Source organism: Aristolochia californica, unplaced genomic scaffold (assembly GCF_029961685.1).
Source record: "Aristolochia californica isolate CCGP_79_NKW_82.1479 unplaced genomic scaffold, dmAriCali1.0.hap1 SCAF_12, whole genome shotgun sequence".
NCBI lineage: Eukaryota > Viridiplantae > Streptophyta > Magnoliopsida > Piperales > Aristolochiaceae > Aristolochia > Aristolochia californica.
In genome coordinates, this window is record NW_027181793.1 from 1,195,798 (window position 1) to 1,213,155 (window position 17,358).

Consider the following 17,358-nt stretch of genomic DNA (forward strand, 5'->3'; position numbering starts at 1 on the left):
CCTACCTACATCTCCAAAAAACCTCATTGAAAAATCCTTCTATTCTGATTCGGTACGGTAGAGGATATCACTCCATAACAGAAGCCCGAATAGCACTTTGATGGTGAAGTTTTGCATTTAATTTACACTGATTTACAACAAAAAATTACAACGGCAAATCAGTTTTCTGCCTCTCGGCTAACTGGTCTTATGCCTCTGATTCCGGTAATAGAAACCCGGTCTTACAAAATGAAGTATTAATTTAGATTTATTTATCTTTTGGTAAGCTTCTCTATCATACATCTCTAACACTATGCTAATTGGTTTTGCATCTCTTATTGTTTAGGTTTAGGTGAAAGTGTGACACAAGTATCATTTATGAAGAAAATATTTTTATTTTTATTCATGGTTGAGACTGTCTATACAAAGCTACCAAGAAGTGTTGATGACAGACGAAAGATGGAGGAAGCATCAGTTAGTTAGTCCTACGACAGTTCAGACGCACTTCTCCCTCCTCGTCTTCCTTAATGTCAAGCTGGCTCATTTTTACCATCGCCTGCTGGAAATCGAAGAAGAACATGGCCTGGTTCATCGCATAGCCGTACACTATGCGTCTTGTTCGTGGGCTACTGAACAGGGTCTGATCCGAGGTCAAGAGACCTGTTCCCGATTGCAGTGCATTGTAGTATGCATTATCGAAGGTGGTTCTCGTCCGATCGAATGGTACCTCCGAGTTGTCGCCGCCGCTGCATGTCTTTTGCAGTACCGCTGCCATGTTAGTGTTCATGGAAGGATCGACGTTGTGGGTGGAGTCGAAGTTGCTCAGGCGGTTCTTGAAGGAAGCGCACTTCGCAACCCCCAATGTGTGGCCACCTGAATCGCCCCAACTCAGATGAATCGGAAGATCGAAAACAACTTTACGTGGATTTCATATCTCCAAATCAAGCGGATTTTACCTGATAATGCTACCATTTCTGCGACACTGAAACCATGCTGGCCAAATATCTTGATGAGTTCAGAGCTGTTGAGGGTCGGAGGAGGCAGGTTGATTGTGTCTTCTATTTTGGACCTTCGTCCGTCCTTTCTTCCCTTGGGTATATCGTAGAACGGACCGCCTGTCTGAAAGATCAGAAGCAAAGAATCCCAAGATCGATCAACAATCTGAAATGCTGAAGAGAGAATGAACGGAAATTAGAAAAACGGAAGACCCGTCTTACAAAGAAAACTGCTTCTCTTGCAGCCATTGCAACAATATCTGCGCAAGAGACTACTCCAGGACAACGGTCCTCCAGCTCGTCTTTGGCTTCGTCGATGATTTCGTATCCTCGTAGACTCAGATTTGCAGGGGAATCCTTCTCGGCTGTGTTCTTTTTAGTTGAATCAATGAGGATTGAACCATCACATCCCTACCACAGCAAAGAAAATCTCTTTCGTTACCCCCTGAGAAGATTTTTTTAAAAAGAAAACAAAAAAAGAAAACTGAATTACGGTTCTTTCTGTAACTGTTAGGTAGACAATCAAACCATGAATTCTACCTGGACGAAGCAATCATGGAAATGCATCCTCAGAAGTGGCCCTGACAGAGTGGGATCCTTCTGCAGAGCTCTGTTTACCACACTCCTCACAATCATATCAGCAAGCGGACATCTCATATCATAGTAATCCATACTCAGAGCATTTACAGCAAACATTTCTCCATAGGCCAATACATTTAAGCTCCAAGTTAGTAAAATGAGAAGAGAAGTCATCATGGCTGCCATTTTAGACGCAGAAGTACTCAGAAGGACATCAATAATTAACAAGAGGGGCTTAAAAAAAGGCAGAAGAGAGCTAGATGAAAAGAATCTGAAACTAATTCAAGCTTCAGAAAGGAATAAATCTGAAGACAGTGGCAATGAGCAGAGAAGATGTTGTATATATATATATAGCTTGCAAGCCACAGAACTTCTGAGATAAACTAATGGAGATGGTGGAGACTGACTAGTACAGACCACTTAGATAGTGCAACCTGTTGCTGCACCTAAAAACTTTTTTATCAAATATAACATACTTTGAATCGATTCTGCATTAGAGCACGTTCAAAGCTTCTATCAAATTTTATTTTCTAATTGAGGTATTAGCTATCCAAGAGCATTTTAAACGATAATGCTTCACAGAGAAGCAGCAGTGTCGATCCTGAATTGACTTTCCATTGATAAGGCGTATTTCTGTGATAGAGGGATTGAAGTTAGTGCCCTCTTTCAGGTTAGATTAATTATGTTTGTTTGATGACTAATCCAAGTAAAACAGATCCAGTCAATGTAGTGGGACTGTGGCTGCTTAGTCTCCTCCATATATCTCTCTCTCTCTCCCTTTGGCCTTTGTCTCTTTTCTCTAGTGGAAGCTCTTTCTAAAAGCTGTGAATACGCGTGAAGCTACCCGAAGACTTCTTGTAGATTGTAAGCAAAGTTCTAGTGGCAGACCAACTTATTACTTAGTTAGGAGCTGCGTTAATGAAACAGCTTCTGTGGTGAATCTCCATCCAGGTCTTGCTTAAGGGATGACTTAGATCATTTAGTGGTTATATTTAGGGAGAGTAGGTAGCTGGATAGAAGCAGAAAATGGGTCCACAAGGAAGATGTTATTGATGCTCGGGAGCGAATGAAATGGAGGTAATGATAACTGCAAGTGGCTTGACCAATTTGCATTGCTATCTATGCTCAAGAGTGTAGGGAGAAGGTACACGAAATTCCGTGTGGTCCAGTATGAGCCTAAACTTGGAAACATGGATATATTTGGTTCTGAAATGCTGAGTGGGTGCGCTTGTTGGAAGGAAAGGAAGAAGCTTGTAAGGGATTATCTTCCCTTCGGTTCAGGAGATAAGATTTTTTATCTTGCGTTGGGTTTAAGAGAGAAGATTTCATGATTATATTTATCCATTTATGTTCTACATTGTGTAAATACTATTTTTAATCAATGCAAAGAAGTGGTTCAGTTTAGCATCTCATATGGTATCAGACCAGATTGATTAATCCTCGGCATCTGCCTTGTTCCAATTTTTTTTTTTTCGAAATCCTCACCTTTTGTACTCCTTCTTGCCCTCTTTGGTGGAAACTCGCACCGGCTGAGCCTCCATGCGCTCAACCTGAACCACCGGCCGCTCTTCATCCCTTTTCTAGTGTACCATGATAGAGGGCAAATGCTAGATTCTCCTTTGTTTTCCTCCCCCAGTCACAACTCAAACTAAACGACCAACTCTCTCTTCTCGTGAGAAGAGAAAAAAAAAACACTGGCCTCCCTCCCCCTTCTCTGCGTCTCCCTCCCACCAGCTCCAAAACCCTCAACCAAATCTTCCTTAGTTCCCACTCTAAGTGTCTATATTCTGAAAAGCTTTAAAGAATTTTGAAAGCATATATGAAATTCATAAATCGAAATTAGACATCATAACATGGCTTCCTTTTCCAGTGATCAATGCGTTTATCGTCTCCAACGAACAGAGTGAACGGTGTTATCTCGTCTATCGTAGAAGCTCGTCGATGACAACGTTCAGGCACACCTTTGTTAGACTAGACCCCATCTTATACTCTCTTATCTATCAAAGGAGACCACCAAACCGACAGAAAACTATCAACAGAAACCGACCACGGATGGGTCACCCTGAACTGTCTTCCATATTCGTTATTTGCTGTTAGACTCGTTCCGTAGCACTGCTGTCTTTCCATTATCGTTTTTTGTTCTTAAATCTGCGTTAGAGTGTTCTGGATATTTCGAGATGTGTATTTATTTAAAAAGTTAGAGCTGCACACATTATTTCACTATTCTGGAACTGCCAGGGAACCACATCGAAGGTGACACTCTGTATTGCTGCCAACGAAGTGCCGCTGTTCATGCAAAGAGGGAAGAAAGAGTCTTCTTCTTTTGATGTTATCGATATCTGATGCACAAAAGAAGGTTCTCCACGAAAGCATTTCTCTCTACACCAGACAAAAACGGGGGTGTATGAGCTAACATTAAGTCCAGTTTTATAAAAATCTGATGGGACTAACCCTAGTAGGCTCTGTTGGATCATCCAATAACCATTCTTGAGATCAACTAAATGGAAGGAATCCAATGACAAAAAGATAATTTGCTTGGTGATGCTGCTCGTTAGTTTCAAAGTTTTCCTCATTTGCATGAAGAAAGTTGTCTCATATTAGTGTAGGATGGACTCCAGCTTGGAATGTATGATTCCTTAAGCCCTATGGTTCTTGTTGGTCATCATCAATAAAATTATTATTTTGTATTATTTAGGGAAGATGGCACGATGCAATTTGGCACGAAGTCTATTCTGTCTCATGTTGGGTTGCTTGTCTGTAACGATTGTGTATCTTTTCGTATTATCAACTTCCAAAAAAATTTGGTCACCTCCTAGAAACTCCTTTGATGTCATACTTAGTCAAACTAATTTTTTATATTCTATCATTACAATCTTCCCTATTTTTCAGAAAAAGTCATACTCTAGATTCATTTGAAGTATTAGAGTTGCATAGTTGCCTCCTTCCGTTTAAATTGTTCCTCTAGTATTTTTTTAGCTTATTATCTTATGTTTTTATCACTTCTGAGCAATGCTTAAATCCACTACCTAAACGTATAAGAATGTATCTAACATCTAGTTTGAGTCAAGTCCTTTACTCTTCACCCATGAGGTGATTTGTGTTTGAGCTACCCTTAAAAGTAAGTAGTCGCTTTGTTGTGCCTTAAAATTAGGTTGTTTTTCTGCCTTTGAAATTGAGCGCGAGTGTGTGACCATTTTTTACTAGTTTATAAAGTTTTGTAGTACAACTAGATGTGATTTTATTCTCCAATATTTTATTTCGTCCAAGCTTGGTCTCAATGTCTTTTGTATCCTCAGCTCGAGGGAGAGAAATAGAAAAAGAAATATAAGTAAGTGGTATTTTATCCCACATTATGCAGTAATATTTATTTGATAATAATATTCAAGAAAGGGGGAGAAGAAAATATGAATATTTTGTTTCTATGAAGAATTTTTTTAGCAAGAGAAAATTGAAGACCAAAAATTATTTTCATTGCAACCTAGAGTTATAAACTCAAGTTTGAAGGAGAGTGTTGAAGAGCTGGTATGAAAGAGTCTTACATGACTCTCACAATAAGAAGTCTCACAGAGACAAAATTAATATGTTAGAGTCTAATAGGAGTTTGAGAAAAGGATGTCTCATAAAAGAACCTCGATTTAAAAGAATTTGAGTTATATTAGTTTTTTATTTATGTTTAATTGTTTAATTGTCTTAGAATTTATCCTTTAAGTGTTTAACTTTAGATATAATTGGGATATGGTAGTTTAATTGTAATATGATTACACTTATTCCCTCTATTATAAATAGAGGTTTTACAAAGTTAAAAACAAGTCAATAAAGTATTTATCTTTTTCAGAAATTCAACAAAAACCAAGGAGTAGAAGTACTAGAGTAGAAGGGTTGAAATTCAAAGAACGTGACATCAGTTGAAAATAAAGGTTTTCCTCATAGAGGGAGAATAACGCACATTTTTAGTTTTTTTAGTAGCCAAGAAATTTTTATAGCCCTAGGACTAAAATTATTTTGAATAGTGGAAAGAATATGAACAAACAAAACACAACCAATTACACAAGGGGTGATAGAAATGGAGATGAATTGGTGAATAATTTTGAGAATGGTGTGTTATCTTGTAGAACACTTGAGGCTTTTGATTAATAAGAAAACAAGCAATGAGAACAACATATAGCTAATAATATTGAAGAACGGTCATGGATAACGTAAGAGTTCTTCCTACTTTTATAAGATGCCTATTCTTCCTTTTAGATACACCGTTTTGTTCGGGTGTGTAAGTATAAGAAGATTGATGAATAATACCCTTCTTTGACATAAAAATTAAAAATAAGAACAAAAATACTCCTTAGTATTATTATTAGATAGGAGAACTTGAGATATTTTTTTAAATTAAGTTTTAACAATAACACTAAAAGAGTTAAAGAAAGAGAAAACTTTTGATCTATGTTTCTTTAAATAAAGTCAGGTTCCTTGAGTATGATCATCCACAAATATTACAAAATCAATGAGAACAACATATAGCTAATAATATTGAAGAACATTCATGCATAACGTAAGAGTTCTTTCTACTTTTATAAGATGCCTATTCTTCCTTTTAGATACTCCGTTTTGTTTGGGTGTGTAAGTATAAGAAGATTGATGAATAATACCCTTCTTTGACATAAAAATTAAAAATAAGAAAAAAAACTGCTCCTTAGTATTATTATCAGATCGGAGAACTTGATATATTTTTTTTAAATTAAGTTTTAACAATAACATGAAAAGAGTTAAAGAAAGAGAAAACTTTTGATCTATGTTTCTTTAAATAAAGTCGGGTTCCTTGAGTATGATCATCCACAAATATTACAAAATAATTAGATAAAGAAATGTTTGGTATAAACATCTGAGTGAACTATAAATACCAAGCAAGATATCAGCTTGCTATTTAGTTTTACTGCAACTCAGTTAACATTATTTCTTTGTCAAATAAAAAAGTTGACATTTAAAAAAGATATTCTTTTGAGAAAATAATTGTTAAGATTTACTCTGAGATTTCTTCCCTTAAGGAGAAATCATGTAAATATTCTGTAAATTCGGTGATTGTGTAATCCCGTTAATCACTCATAATTATTCTGTGTATATTCGGTAAAACGGCTATTTAAGCCGATGATGTGAATGAGAAAATATGACCGAAATTGAAGTATTATTTTTGACTTGGTATCAGAGCAGGTGAATCCTTCTCCTTCTCCTTCTCGTCGCCGAAGAACAGAGCGAAAGATTTGTCCCACAGTCTCTCCCATAGCCGAAGAATAGAGTTGCAACTCTGTTGCTGAAAAAAAAAACAGAGCAGGTCTACTCCGTGAACAAAGAAGACGTTGTTTGCGTTTCTCTTCGGCCGTCGCTGTAACACAAAACTGCCGCCACCCAAACTTCTGAAATCCGCCGATGAACGCCGCTGAACCACCTTCCAGCGATCGGCACCAACATCACCGACGTAGAAAACGAAGAGCCGCACCAACGTCTCGAGCTCGATTTATCACCGTCGTCGTCCCCACTCCGACGGACCGTCCAGACGACTGAACCTGAGCCCTCACTCGGCCTTCTAGCATACCGCCAGCCCGAACGTCGTCGACGAAGAAGAAGTCGCACCATCGATGAAGAAGACGAAGGTACGAAAAACAAACAAACAAACAAAAATCACTTCCGTTAACTTAGGTCCCGCATTTTATTTTTCTGGCGGGTCACAACAAATTCTTGAACCTGACCGAAAACAGAGACCCGAATACTTTTCGGACCGGACCAAAAATAGATACCCAACCCGGATCAACCATTGGCAGACCAGATCGGACCAGTTTTCAGACCGGACCAAAAAAATTTATTCAGAAGGCGGACTGGACCAGTTCTCTGACCGGACCGAAATCAAAGACCTAAACCGGGTCAACACAACGAACAGAAAGTGGATTGGACCAGTATTTTTTGGGTTATCATCACCGATCTACCGATCTTCTTGCATCATGTCGAAGGAATCAAAACCAAAGCGTATTTGTACTCACTGTGGTGAAAATGGGCATACAAAGTCAAGATGTTATGAATGTATTGGGTATCAAGAATGGTGGGATCCTACTAAAGCGCCTCACAAATGAAACACTAAACCAAATAATCATGCTTTCGTTGCAGTAGCAGAACCCTCCATCTCTACTATGTCCGGTAAAGTTTTTAATACTTCCACTCTTAGTAGAAATAGTGTATGGATAATTGATTCTGGTGTTACTGATCATATGACCTTTAACAATCATCATGTTAAAATTATGAAACCATGTGAAAAATATATCATATCTACAACAAATGGTACTCCCTCTCACGTTATTGGAGAAGGTTCCATCACCCTCACTGAAAATCTGAGTCTTGATTCTGTATTAGTTGTTCCAACCCTTAATCATAATTTATTATCAGTGGCTCAAATAAATCGCACTTTGCATTGTATTGTAATTTTTTGGCCAAACCATTGTGTGTTCAAGGACATTCGAACTTGGAAGACAATTGGTTATGGTACTAGAAGGGGGAAACTCTATTACCTTGATCTGAAGCCAAAGATTTCTAATCAGTTAGCTCAAACATTCTCCGTGAATAAATTTGCAGAAAATGAGATTTGGTTATGGCATAAAAGGTTGGGTCACTCATCTTTTGGTTATTTAAAGAAACTGTTTCCAAAACTATTTGCTAGATTATCTGTTTCAAATTTTAAGTGTGAGGTATGTGAATTGGCTAAAAGCCATCATGTTCCATTTCAAATAAGCATGAATAAGAGTCCATCACCCTTTATGATTATCCACTCTGATGTATGGGGTCCAGCAAATATAGCCTCTCTGAGTGATAAACGGTGGTTTGTTTCCTTTATTGATGATTACACCCGGATGACTTGGATTGGTTTAATGAAATCAAAAAGTGAAGTTAGTTAACTATTCAAACAATTTCACAAAATGATAGCCACTCAGTACCATTCTACAATACAAACTCACCGTAGTGACAATGGTGGAGAATTTGTTAATCAAGGTTTGAAAGAATATCTAGATGATCATGGTATTAATCATCAAACTACTTGTCCGTACACCCCTCAACAAAATGGGGTTGCAAAGCGAAAGAACCACCACCTTCTTGAGGTTGTTCGTGCTTCCTTGTTTGAAGCTCATATGTCGGCTAGTTATTGAGGTGAAGCCCTCACAACTGCAACTTATCTTATCAACTGAATACCCTCGAGTGTGTTACAATTTAAGACTCCCTTGAGTGCACTTCATGAAACTATAAGTTCACCTGTTGTGCCAAAGCTGCCACCGAGATTTTTTGGGTGTGTAACCTTTGTTCATCTCCATAAGCCATTGAGAAATAAATTGGAACCCCGAGCTCTCAAGTATGTCTTTGTTGGTTATGCTCAACATCAGAAAGGTTATCGTTGTTATCAACCTCCCTCTCGCAAATTGTATGTCACTCTTGATGTGGTATTTCATGAAAATTACATGTATTATTCTACTCCCGAATCTTCAATTCAAGGGGAGAACAGGATTGAATTGCAGATCCTTAATCATCATTTGGATATCTTGGATACTACAAGTGGTAAGTATTTAGATTACAGCATTGAACATCAAAATGATACAAATAAGCATGATTCACAGGATGAATACAGACAATACTAGATGGAAGTGATGCAACCAGAGTTTCAGCCGACATCTTCATAGGATGGAGACAGACAAGACCAGATGGAAGTGATGCAACCAGATTCTCAACCAACCTCTTCCCCCCTTCATAATGTACCAATAGATCAATTGCTTTTTGAGTCCAAGTCCATGTTTGAGCCTCAGGTAAGTTCCGAAACTCAACTAAGAGTGCTACCTCATCGAACCACAAGAGGAAAACCTAGAGTCAATTATGAACCTCTTCTCACCTCTAAATCTCAGTATCCTATGCATAATTTTGTGTCTTATCATAGATTATTAAAAGCAAATGAAGTATTTGTGAATCAATTATTTGCTATATCTATTCCTAATAGTGTGTAGGCAGCCTTGAAATATCCTAAGTGGAAAGAAGTCATGAATAAAGAAATGAGATCCCTTCAAAAGAATTCAACATGGTAAGTGGTTGACCTACTTGTAGGAAAGACACAAGTCAGATGCAGGTGGGTATTTACCATTAAATATAAAGCTGATAGCACCATTGAAAGATTCAAAGCAAGGCTTGTCACCGAAGGATATACTCAAACCTACGGGATTAATTATATGGAGACATTCACACCAGTAGCCAAAATCAATATTGTTCGGATTCTACTATCTCTGGCTATGAATCTTGACTGGCCTTTATATCAGTTTGATGTTAAAAATGCATTTTTGCACGGAGATCTCCAAGAAAAAGTATATATGGAATTACCTCCTGGATGTATCGTAATTGGGAATGATCCAGAAGAAAAGAAAGCATTGCAAAGTCATCTTTGCTAGAGAGTTTGAAATGAAAGATCTTGGCTAGTTAAAATATTTTCTTGGTATTGAAGTGTCAAGATCTAAGGAGAGAATTTTTTTATCTCAACGAAAATATGCTTTGGATTTATTGAAGGAAACTGGTATGACAACATGTAGTCCAGTCAGTACTCCTATGGAAGAAATTTTAAAACTAAGAACACATTCAAATCAAGTCCCTGCTAACAAGGAACGTTATCAAAGACTAGTTGGGAGGTTAATATATCTTGCACATACCAGACCAGACTTAGCTTATGTACTAAGTGTGGTTAGTCAATTTATGCACTCTCCAAGTGAAGAACAAATGAATGCCATCAACCGTATCCTGCACTACATGAAATAATCTCTAGGGAAAGGAATTTTATTTAAAAAGGGAGCTAACTTGAAAATTGAAGGTTATACTGATGCCAATTGGGCTGGGTCAATAGATGATCGACAGTCTACATTTGGATACTTTACATTTGTAGGTGGAAATTTGGTCACTCGTAGAAGTAAGAAACAAGAGGCGGTGGCTAGATCGTCAACTGAAGCCGAATACAGGAGAATGGCCTTGGCAATATGTGAATTATTATGGATCAAAAATCTGATACAAGAACTACATATTGAGTAAACAAGTCCTATGAAATTATACTGTAACAGTAAGGTAGCAAGTGATATTGCCCACAACCCAGTCCAGCATGAAAGAACTAAATATGTTGAAGTTCATAAACACTTTATTAAAGAAAAGTTAGAAGCAAAAATCATTGAAGTCCCCCATGTTCGATCTGAGGATCAACTTGTCGATGTGCTAACTTAGGCAGTATCTTACCGAACTTTTAACAATTGTCTTGACAAGTTGGACATGAGTGATATTTATGTACCTTTACTTTGATATTTCTTCCCTTAAGAAGAAATCATGTAAATATTCTGTAAATCCGGTGATTATGTAATCCTATTAATTACTCATAATTTTTCCATTTACATTCTGTAAAATGGCTATTTAAGCTGATAATGTGAATGCGAAAATATGACTGAAATTGAAGTATTATTTTCGACTATAATTCGAAATATAATCAAAAGTCGTAACGTTGATCATAAGACGAAATGGAAAAAAGATAAATCCTGAACGTGTGGACAAAAATAAAAGAAACGAGAAATAGGAATTATAAATGAATTACACTCTAAAGGAAAACATTACTGTAAGTCGGCTCTTCATCTGATTTCCAAGAGTAATGGCAACACCCACGATTATTAATCAGTCTCCCACATTTTCTCTTTCTGTCAGCAATTTCTCTGGGGTTTGTTTTCCCGTTTCTTATTGTTCAGAATTGAAAAAGTTTGGGCACAAGGGCTCTCGAAGTTTCTTCTTGAGAGAAATCCGAGCAGAAGCAATGGCGACGGAGAAACTGGGAATTAAAATCGAGAAAAATCCCCCAGAGACGAAGCTTACAGCCCTCGGTGTGAAGCAGTGGCCCAAGTGAGCTTTTCCTTTCGCTCTTTTTATCTGATATTTTAAGAGTCACCTATGACGAGTGCACGACCTTTACTAGGATTTCTGAGTGGGTACTGTGGAATTGTTATGAATTTTATGACAACTTCTCTTCGCATGTGTCTTTCTTTTGTTCGTAGGTCTGAGACTCTTGAGTTATTTTGCTACATTTGATAAGTTGGAATCCGGATGATTGATGACCCTTTTTGTTCATCTCACTTGTTAACATCTCTACTTCGGAAAAGCAGTGAAGCGAATAGTTCTGCTGTGCTGAGAATAGAACGTTTCTCTGTGTTGACTTGTTTACAGCTATTACCTGCTCCAAGATTGCCGTTTTCTATAAGGAATCCCATGCTGTGATCTTCCATTCCTTTGTAATGTAATGTCACTAATTGATTTAATGGTGTTGATTTCTTATGATACCTCTAATTGTTCTTCACAAGTCAATTTTTGAACCCTTTAATGCAAATTGTATATTTGATGACGGTATATGAGTATTTGTTGCAACAATTTTTGGAAAAGCTGCAGAGTAAGTTGCTGAATCCTCACTCTGGATGATATTTAGGAAGGACAAAAACAACTGGAGCGCCTGTGGGCTTTCCTTGTTTAACTTTTTTCTAGGAAACGCTTGAAGTTTGTCTCAGAAACGTATCTAGAGGAAATATCAGTAGCTGCTCTTTTGGATTCTCAATGCAGCAAGTTCTTTTACACAGAAATGTATTTATAGGAAGTATGATTATGGGTTCATTTCTCACTCTTGAAATTCTATGCATTTCTTACAAAAAAACATCACTAGTTCAATTTTCTGTTGAAAGGTGTTTCCTCATACTTTTTAGCAGAGTTTCCTCCAATATCTACAGGAGATACTAGAGACTCACTTTCCAGGAAAGAGATTCAATTATGCCCCTTCTCTGTATTGTCTCCCTCATGTTCTTCTGCTCTCAACTTTTGTCTCTGGTGGCCCTGCCTCTCATGTCTGTTCCCACTCTTCTTCCAAAAAAAAAAACTGCTCATCAAAATTTTGTGAATGGCTCAACAAAGACCTTTATGATCACCATTGGATTAGGAGTGCCTAGTGGTCAGGTTTGGGCACATGTTTTAAAAGTTGATCCTGCCCTGTGAGCCCTACCTTGAATTCTTTCCCACGGAGACCTCTGATGGTTCTGGAAATTCAAATTCTTCCCCAAATCCCCAACCCATCTCTGCGATGACCCATGGTCCTGACTTCTTTCTTTCCAAAATGCTCCGATATAAGTATGTTTATCTCTTCTTTTTTTGGGGGTAATTGTTATATTTTATTGTAAAGATATTAACATAAGTGTCATCTTGTTTTCTGGCCAAACTTTTTGTTTCTCAAATACCTTTGTTAAAGTAAACATTTTTCTGTTGAAAACTTATATGTTGCTTTTATAAAAAAATTATGTCCTTTTAAAATATCCGAAGGGCAGTATAGTAATAAGACCCTGTGGGTTGAGGTTAGGAAAACCTACACTTGCCCCGATCCTTCGCGAGTTCTTTCCTTCACTTTGTCCCTGCCTGGGTGGGTTTCCCTCCCATTTAACCTGCCTTGTGGGCACCCTTGGCCTAGACGTTGTTTTGGTGATATAGAAAATGTCCATATTTATATGAATTAGTTGGCTATATTTTGTATTGTGCCATTCTGTAAAAAAATCGTTCAATGTGTGATTTCTTTTCACAACTATCAGTGAAGAAAGAGCCTTGGCTGCAACTTTGTGGCTACTGGTAGCTGCGATATTGCAGTCTTGTAGCTCTGAAGTCTGTGATGTACAACCAATGCTTTTCATCTAAAGAGGTTTCTTCAGTGGGTTATAGTTTGGGGAGTAACTGAGCATGTAAAATCGAGAAGCATCCCTGGATGTAAGGGGATGGGATTAGAGAAAAGAAACAGATTATAATTATAAAAACTCTGGACAGGGATGGGTTGAAGCTAGGTTTTGGTGAACTTCCCCATGAATTTTATAATGCTATTACCTTCTCAACTTTTACTATCATTATAAAAAGATTCTTAACTTTTGAAATGACCTAGTGGAAATAAGACCCACTAGATAGATGCTTGAACTCCTAGATTTGAGGAACTAATCTTCTTCTTGCTTGAGGTGCCAAGTGTGACATTCTCCTTCTTCCTCTTTATCTATTCATCCTTCTTTTCCTCTCCTTCATCTTTCTTTTTCTGTGTTCCAGAGAAAGTCTTCCACTTTCTCAGGCAGCTCTCATCAACCAAACAACTGCATAAGTACAAAAATTATGATTTTTCTTGTGTCTTCTCTGTGATTCTCTTTTACAGAAACAACTGAATGGGGAGCTACTGTGTGGAAAAGTGCATTTTTTGGTGGGGCAAGGATATGTCACAGGAAGCCCTCATATTGGCTTGCTGTCATTCCTAGATCAGGAGGCACATGTCATTGTTGGAACTTGGGTTGATGTAGGTGCGACATGGGAATACTTCTGTCATTTCAGAGAAGATGGAAGATTCCATATAGTTGGTAATTTACTAGGGAACGTTTGTGTTTGATATTTTCCAGGAAATCCAGATTTATCTTTTCCTACTAATACATTTCCAGGAAATCATATACATGTGATTTAGTATTATCTCCTACTAGTATAGATGATATCGGTGATAAGTTTCTTGAAATGATACTAGAGGATTCAAATAAAATGTAAGTCAAAATCCTCTTTATTTCATTTTGCATATTATTTTCAGATCAAGCTGTTACTTAATGTTAGAATTGTTTCATATGTTTGGCTTCTGTGGTCCTGTTTTAGGAGAATGTATTGAATTTCCACCTGAAATCATCTGAAGAACCTAGGCGTGGTTTACTTGAACGTATTTATAAATATAAAGGAGTCTAGTGCCCTAAAAGGTCTGCTAGAAAGAAAGGCAGATAATAATAGCTTCATATGCTCGACGTTTTGGTTGATGTACATGCTAAAGATAGAACGGTTCTGATTTCATATGCAGGTGGGGGTGTCATCCGAGCAAATTCCCATGGACTTATGATGCAAAGGAGACATGTTATCTGTTACAGGGGAAGGTGAAGGTTTATCCCGACGGCGGCAACAACGAGTTTGTGGAATTTGGAGCTGGTGATTTGGTTCAGTTTCCAAAAGGAATGAGTTGCACTTGGGAAGTCTCGGAAGCTGTGGACAAGCACTACAAATTTGAGTAGGATCAGGTATGTCAAACCATGGTGCTGTGTCTTTGAAGCAATCAATAATGTTAAAATACCAGATTATAAGTCAGTTACATGCTATAGATGGAACAGTGGTTAGACACTTTTTGATATTTTGGTAATGTAGCAATCCTTCTGCTGAAGAAAGGAAATGCAGTGATGAAAACTTTCTTAGTTATATAGGTGATATTAAGTGAGGTTGGATGCTCCACTTTGATTCGTTAGTTATATGGTTATCGGTTGGAAACCATTCATTTGAGCTTTCCTTTTGTGTAACCCATGACAGATTTTCACTCAGTTCAAAGAAAGATCGGTCAATGGCACCACCTTCATTAGGAAGATTTTACCTTTTATAGGGTCTTATGACTTTTGGGTGTAACTGAAACATGGGGAAATACTGTAGAAATAAAAAGGTGAAATAGTCGCTTGGGATATAATTAGGATGTAAATTAAATCAGTTCATATTTGGTGATAAAATTTATGAAGATAGATCAAACACAGCAAGCCAAATCCAAAATAACTAGCAATCCCGTTTAAGCGTCTCTTTCTCTAGAGAATTTGTTTTCTCTGGTCACTTTCCCTTCACACTAACACTCAAACTTTTTGCTTTACTTTCATTTTAAGAGTGTTTTAATATATCATTTGCCAACCCCATTAATTATCTTTAGCCCCATTAATTCTATTTATACTTTTCCTCTTATGGTGTGAATTTCTTTTCCTTGATAGCCCTTTCCTCTTCCCTCTTGATAAACTCTCATTCTCTCTTCTCTAGTAACCTCTCACACCCTCTCTCTTTTGTTCCCTCTCACTCAAAAGCTTCTCTGTCACTTCACCTATGTGGATCTGTTAGGCTTTTCTCTCTTTTTTTATTTATTTTTCTCTTTGTTTTAATTTTCTTCTTGTATTTCTCTCCGTGTCCACCATTTTTCCTTGGCGTTTGATCTATGTTTTTTCTCATTAAGGTTTACTTATTCAATTAAGCTTTTCTGTGTCTCAAAGAATTGTTTTTTTTTAATTTTGGATCTAGATATTATCTGAATTCAAAAATTATCTAATGGAACAAAACTAGAAAATATAATTTTGGATAATTTTTTCAGATATTCAAATATCTACAAGCATATCGGTTTCATAATTACAATATAGATACCGAATTCAGTCTATTTACAACCCTAATACACACCTAGCCAAGTGAAGACTTGATCTCTTCTCTGGGTTACGGGTTTGCAACACAAAAACGATGGTCAAAATCAGGTTGATTCGACAAAGTTTTCTAATTTAACCAACAACAGTGAACGACTCGGTAGGTGGTCAGTCACAACTCATCATCCATTTGGGCAAAATACTCTCGTGCAATGGTAGCTTCTACATGCATATGAAAGAAGGGAGGGAGGGTGTTTTTTCTTTCATGTATTTGCTATCTAATTGCAGAATTCTATATCCTCTAATTGATTTAATGCATTTTAATATTTTTATCATTATTATCTCGTTTTACCGTTTACGATTTGAGTAATAGGAATTAGGGGAAGAAAATGGTATTAATAACATAAACAAATAAGCTTCCAAATGCGCATAAGCCTGCCGTCCTGGCCATTCTTTGACTGGGAGCCGCCCGGCGTTCGCCTTCCGCCGCCGGATATCCTTGCCTCCCGCAACAAGCGCCCTACAGCGGATCCCGCTTTATTTGAATCCGGCCGTGCGATGGAGATTATGTCGGATCACTGGGAGGGAAGCCATACGGATCGTCGGAATCCTCTCGACTCTGGCCCTGCTCCACCCTCCTCTCCATCATCACTGGCACGAGTAATGTCAGATTCTCTTGAATCATTTGTTTGGAAATAGACCATCCTTCCTCCCCCAACCCTCCATGGCTACAAGCTGATAGTACTGAAAGAACTGTCACTTTGTTATGACAAATGCCACCAGATAAATGGCTTCCTGTGCCTAGCCATTCCTACCAGTGGCTGCTATCTTTGCACTCCATGATACTGCTTTTATTTTTTTTCATTCATTTCTTCAAACATTATTCTTGATGAATTTATATCACCACCACATTTGCCATACATCTCTACAATGGCAGTCCCAATTGCCACATCAGTTAGGAGCCTGGTTTTTATCACCTTAGCATGAGACCAACTTGACCTTTCCACTACAGCTGAGATTGATCAAGCCTGTATAAGGATTGAAATTGTAACTGAACCAGGCTTCTCCACTGATAGTATCATCTCTATAAAGAGGCTCATGGCCTCATCAGGCATACGACATTGGGCCAAGCCTTGGATCATTATACTCCAAGAGATCAAAATCCTTTGCCCAATTTCTTGAAACAGTTTCCAAGAAAAATCAACCTTTTCACATTTTGAATATCCACCCAATAAGGAATACCACACAAGTATGTTCATATCAAGCCCCATTCGAAGTACAATAGATAGGAGGCATTTGGATCAGACATGTTTTAATGAGTAGGAAAGAAACTACCATTTACAAAAGACTAGGATTAGAAAATGTTCTTTATAAAAAAAAAAAAAAAAACTTTTAGATATATTTTAAAAAAGGCACTGCCTTTGTGTATAAACTCTTGCTCACAAAATCCAGCCGCAATACTCCTGCAAGTGCTGTTTCGGTAGCTTGGAAACTCAGTCCAGCTGAGGTCCTCAGACTCATCTAGTGTCAAG

The 17,358-nt window shown here is 37.6% G+C and overlaps 2 protein-coding genes across 2 annotated transcripts; one reads left to right on the forward strand and one right to left on the reverse strand.

The window, feature by feature from the left end:
• Positions 1-393: 393 nt before the first annotated feature.
• Positions 394-1,848, reverse strand: LOC137945467 (peroxidase 47). The gene is made up of 4 exons (XM_068791364.1): positions 1,515-1,848; positions 1,197-1,385; positions 936-1,098; positions 394-852 (listed from the first exon to the last, which is right to left on the reverse strand). The coding sequence occupies exons 1-4, from the start codon at positions 1,737-1,739 to the stop codon at positions 455-457; spliced, it is 975 nt and encodes a 324-aa protein (XP_068647465.1). The 5' UTR covers positions 1,740-1,848; the 3' UTR covers positions 394-454.
• A 9,350-nt stretch (positions 1,849-11,198) lies between these two features.
• LOC137945468 (uncharacterized) lies at positions 11,199-14,897 on the forward strand. The gene is made up of 2 exons (XM_068791365.1): positions 11,199-11,483; positions 14,476-14,897. Exons 1-2 carry the CDS (start codon positions 11,239-11,241, stop codon positions 14,681-14,683), a joined length of 453 nt encoding a protein of 150 aa, XP_068647466.1. The 5' UTR covers positions 11,199-11,238; the 3' UTR covers positions 14,684-14,897.
• The last annotated feature ends 2,461 nt before the right edge of the window (positions 14,898-17,358 follow it).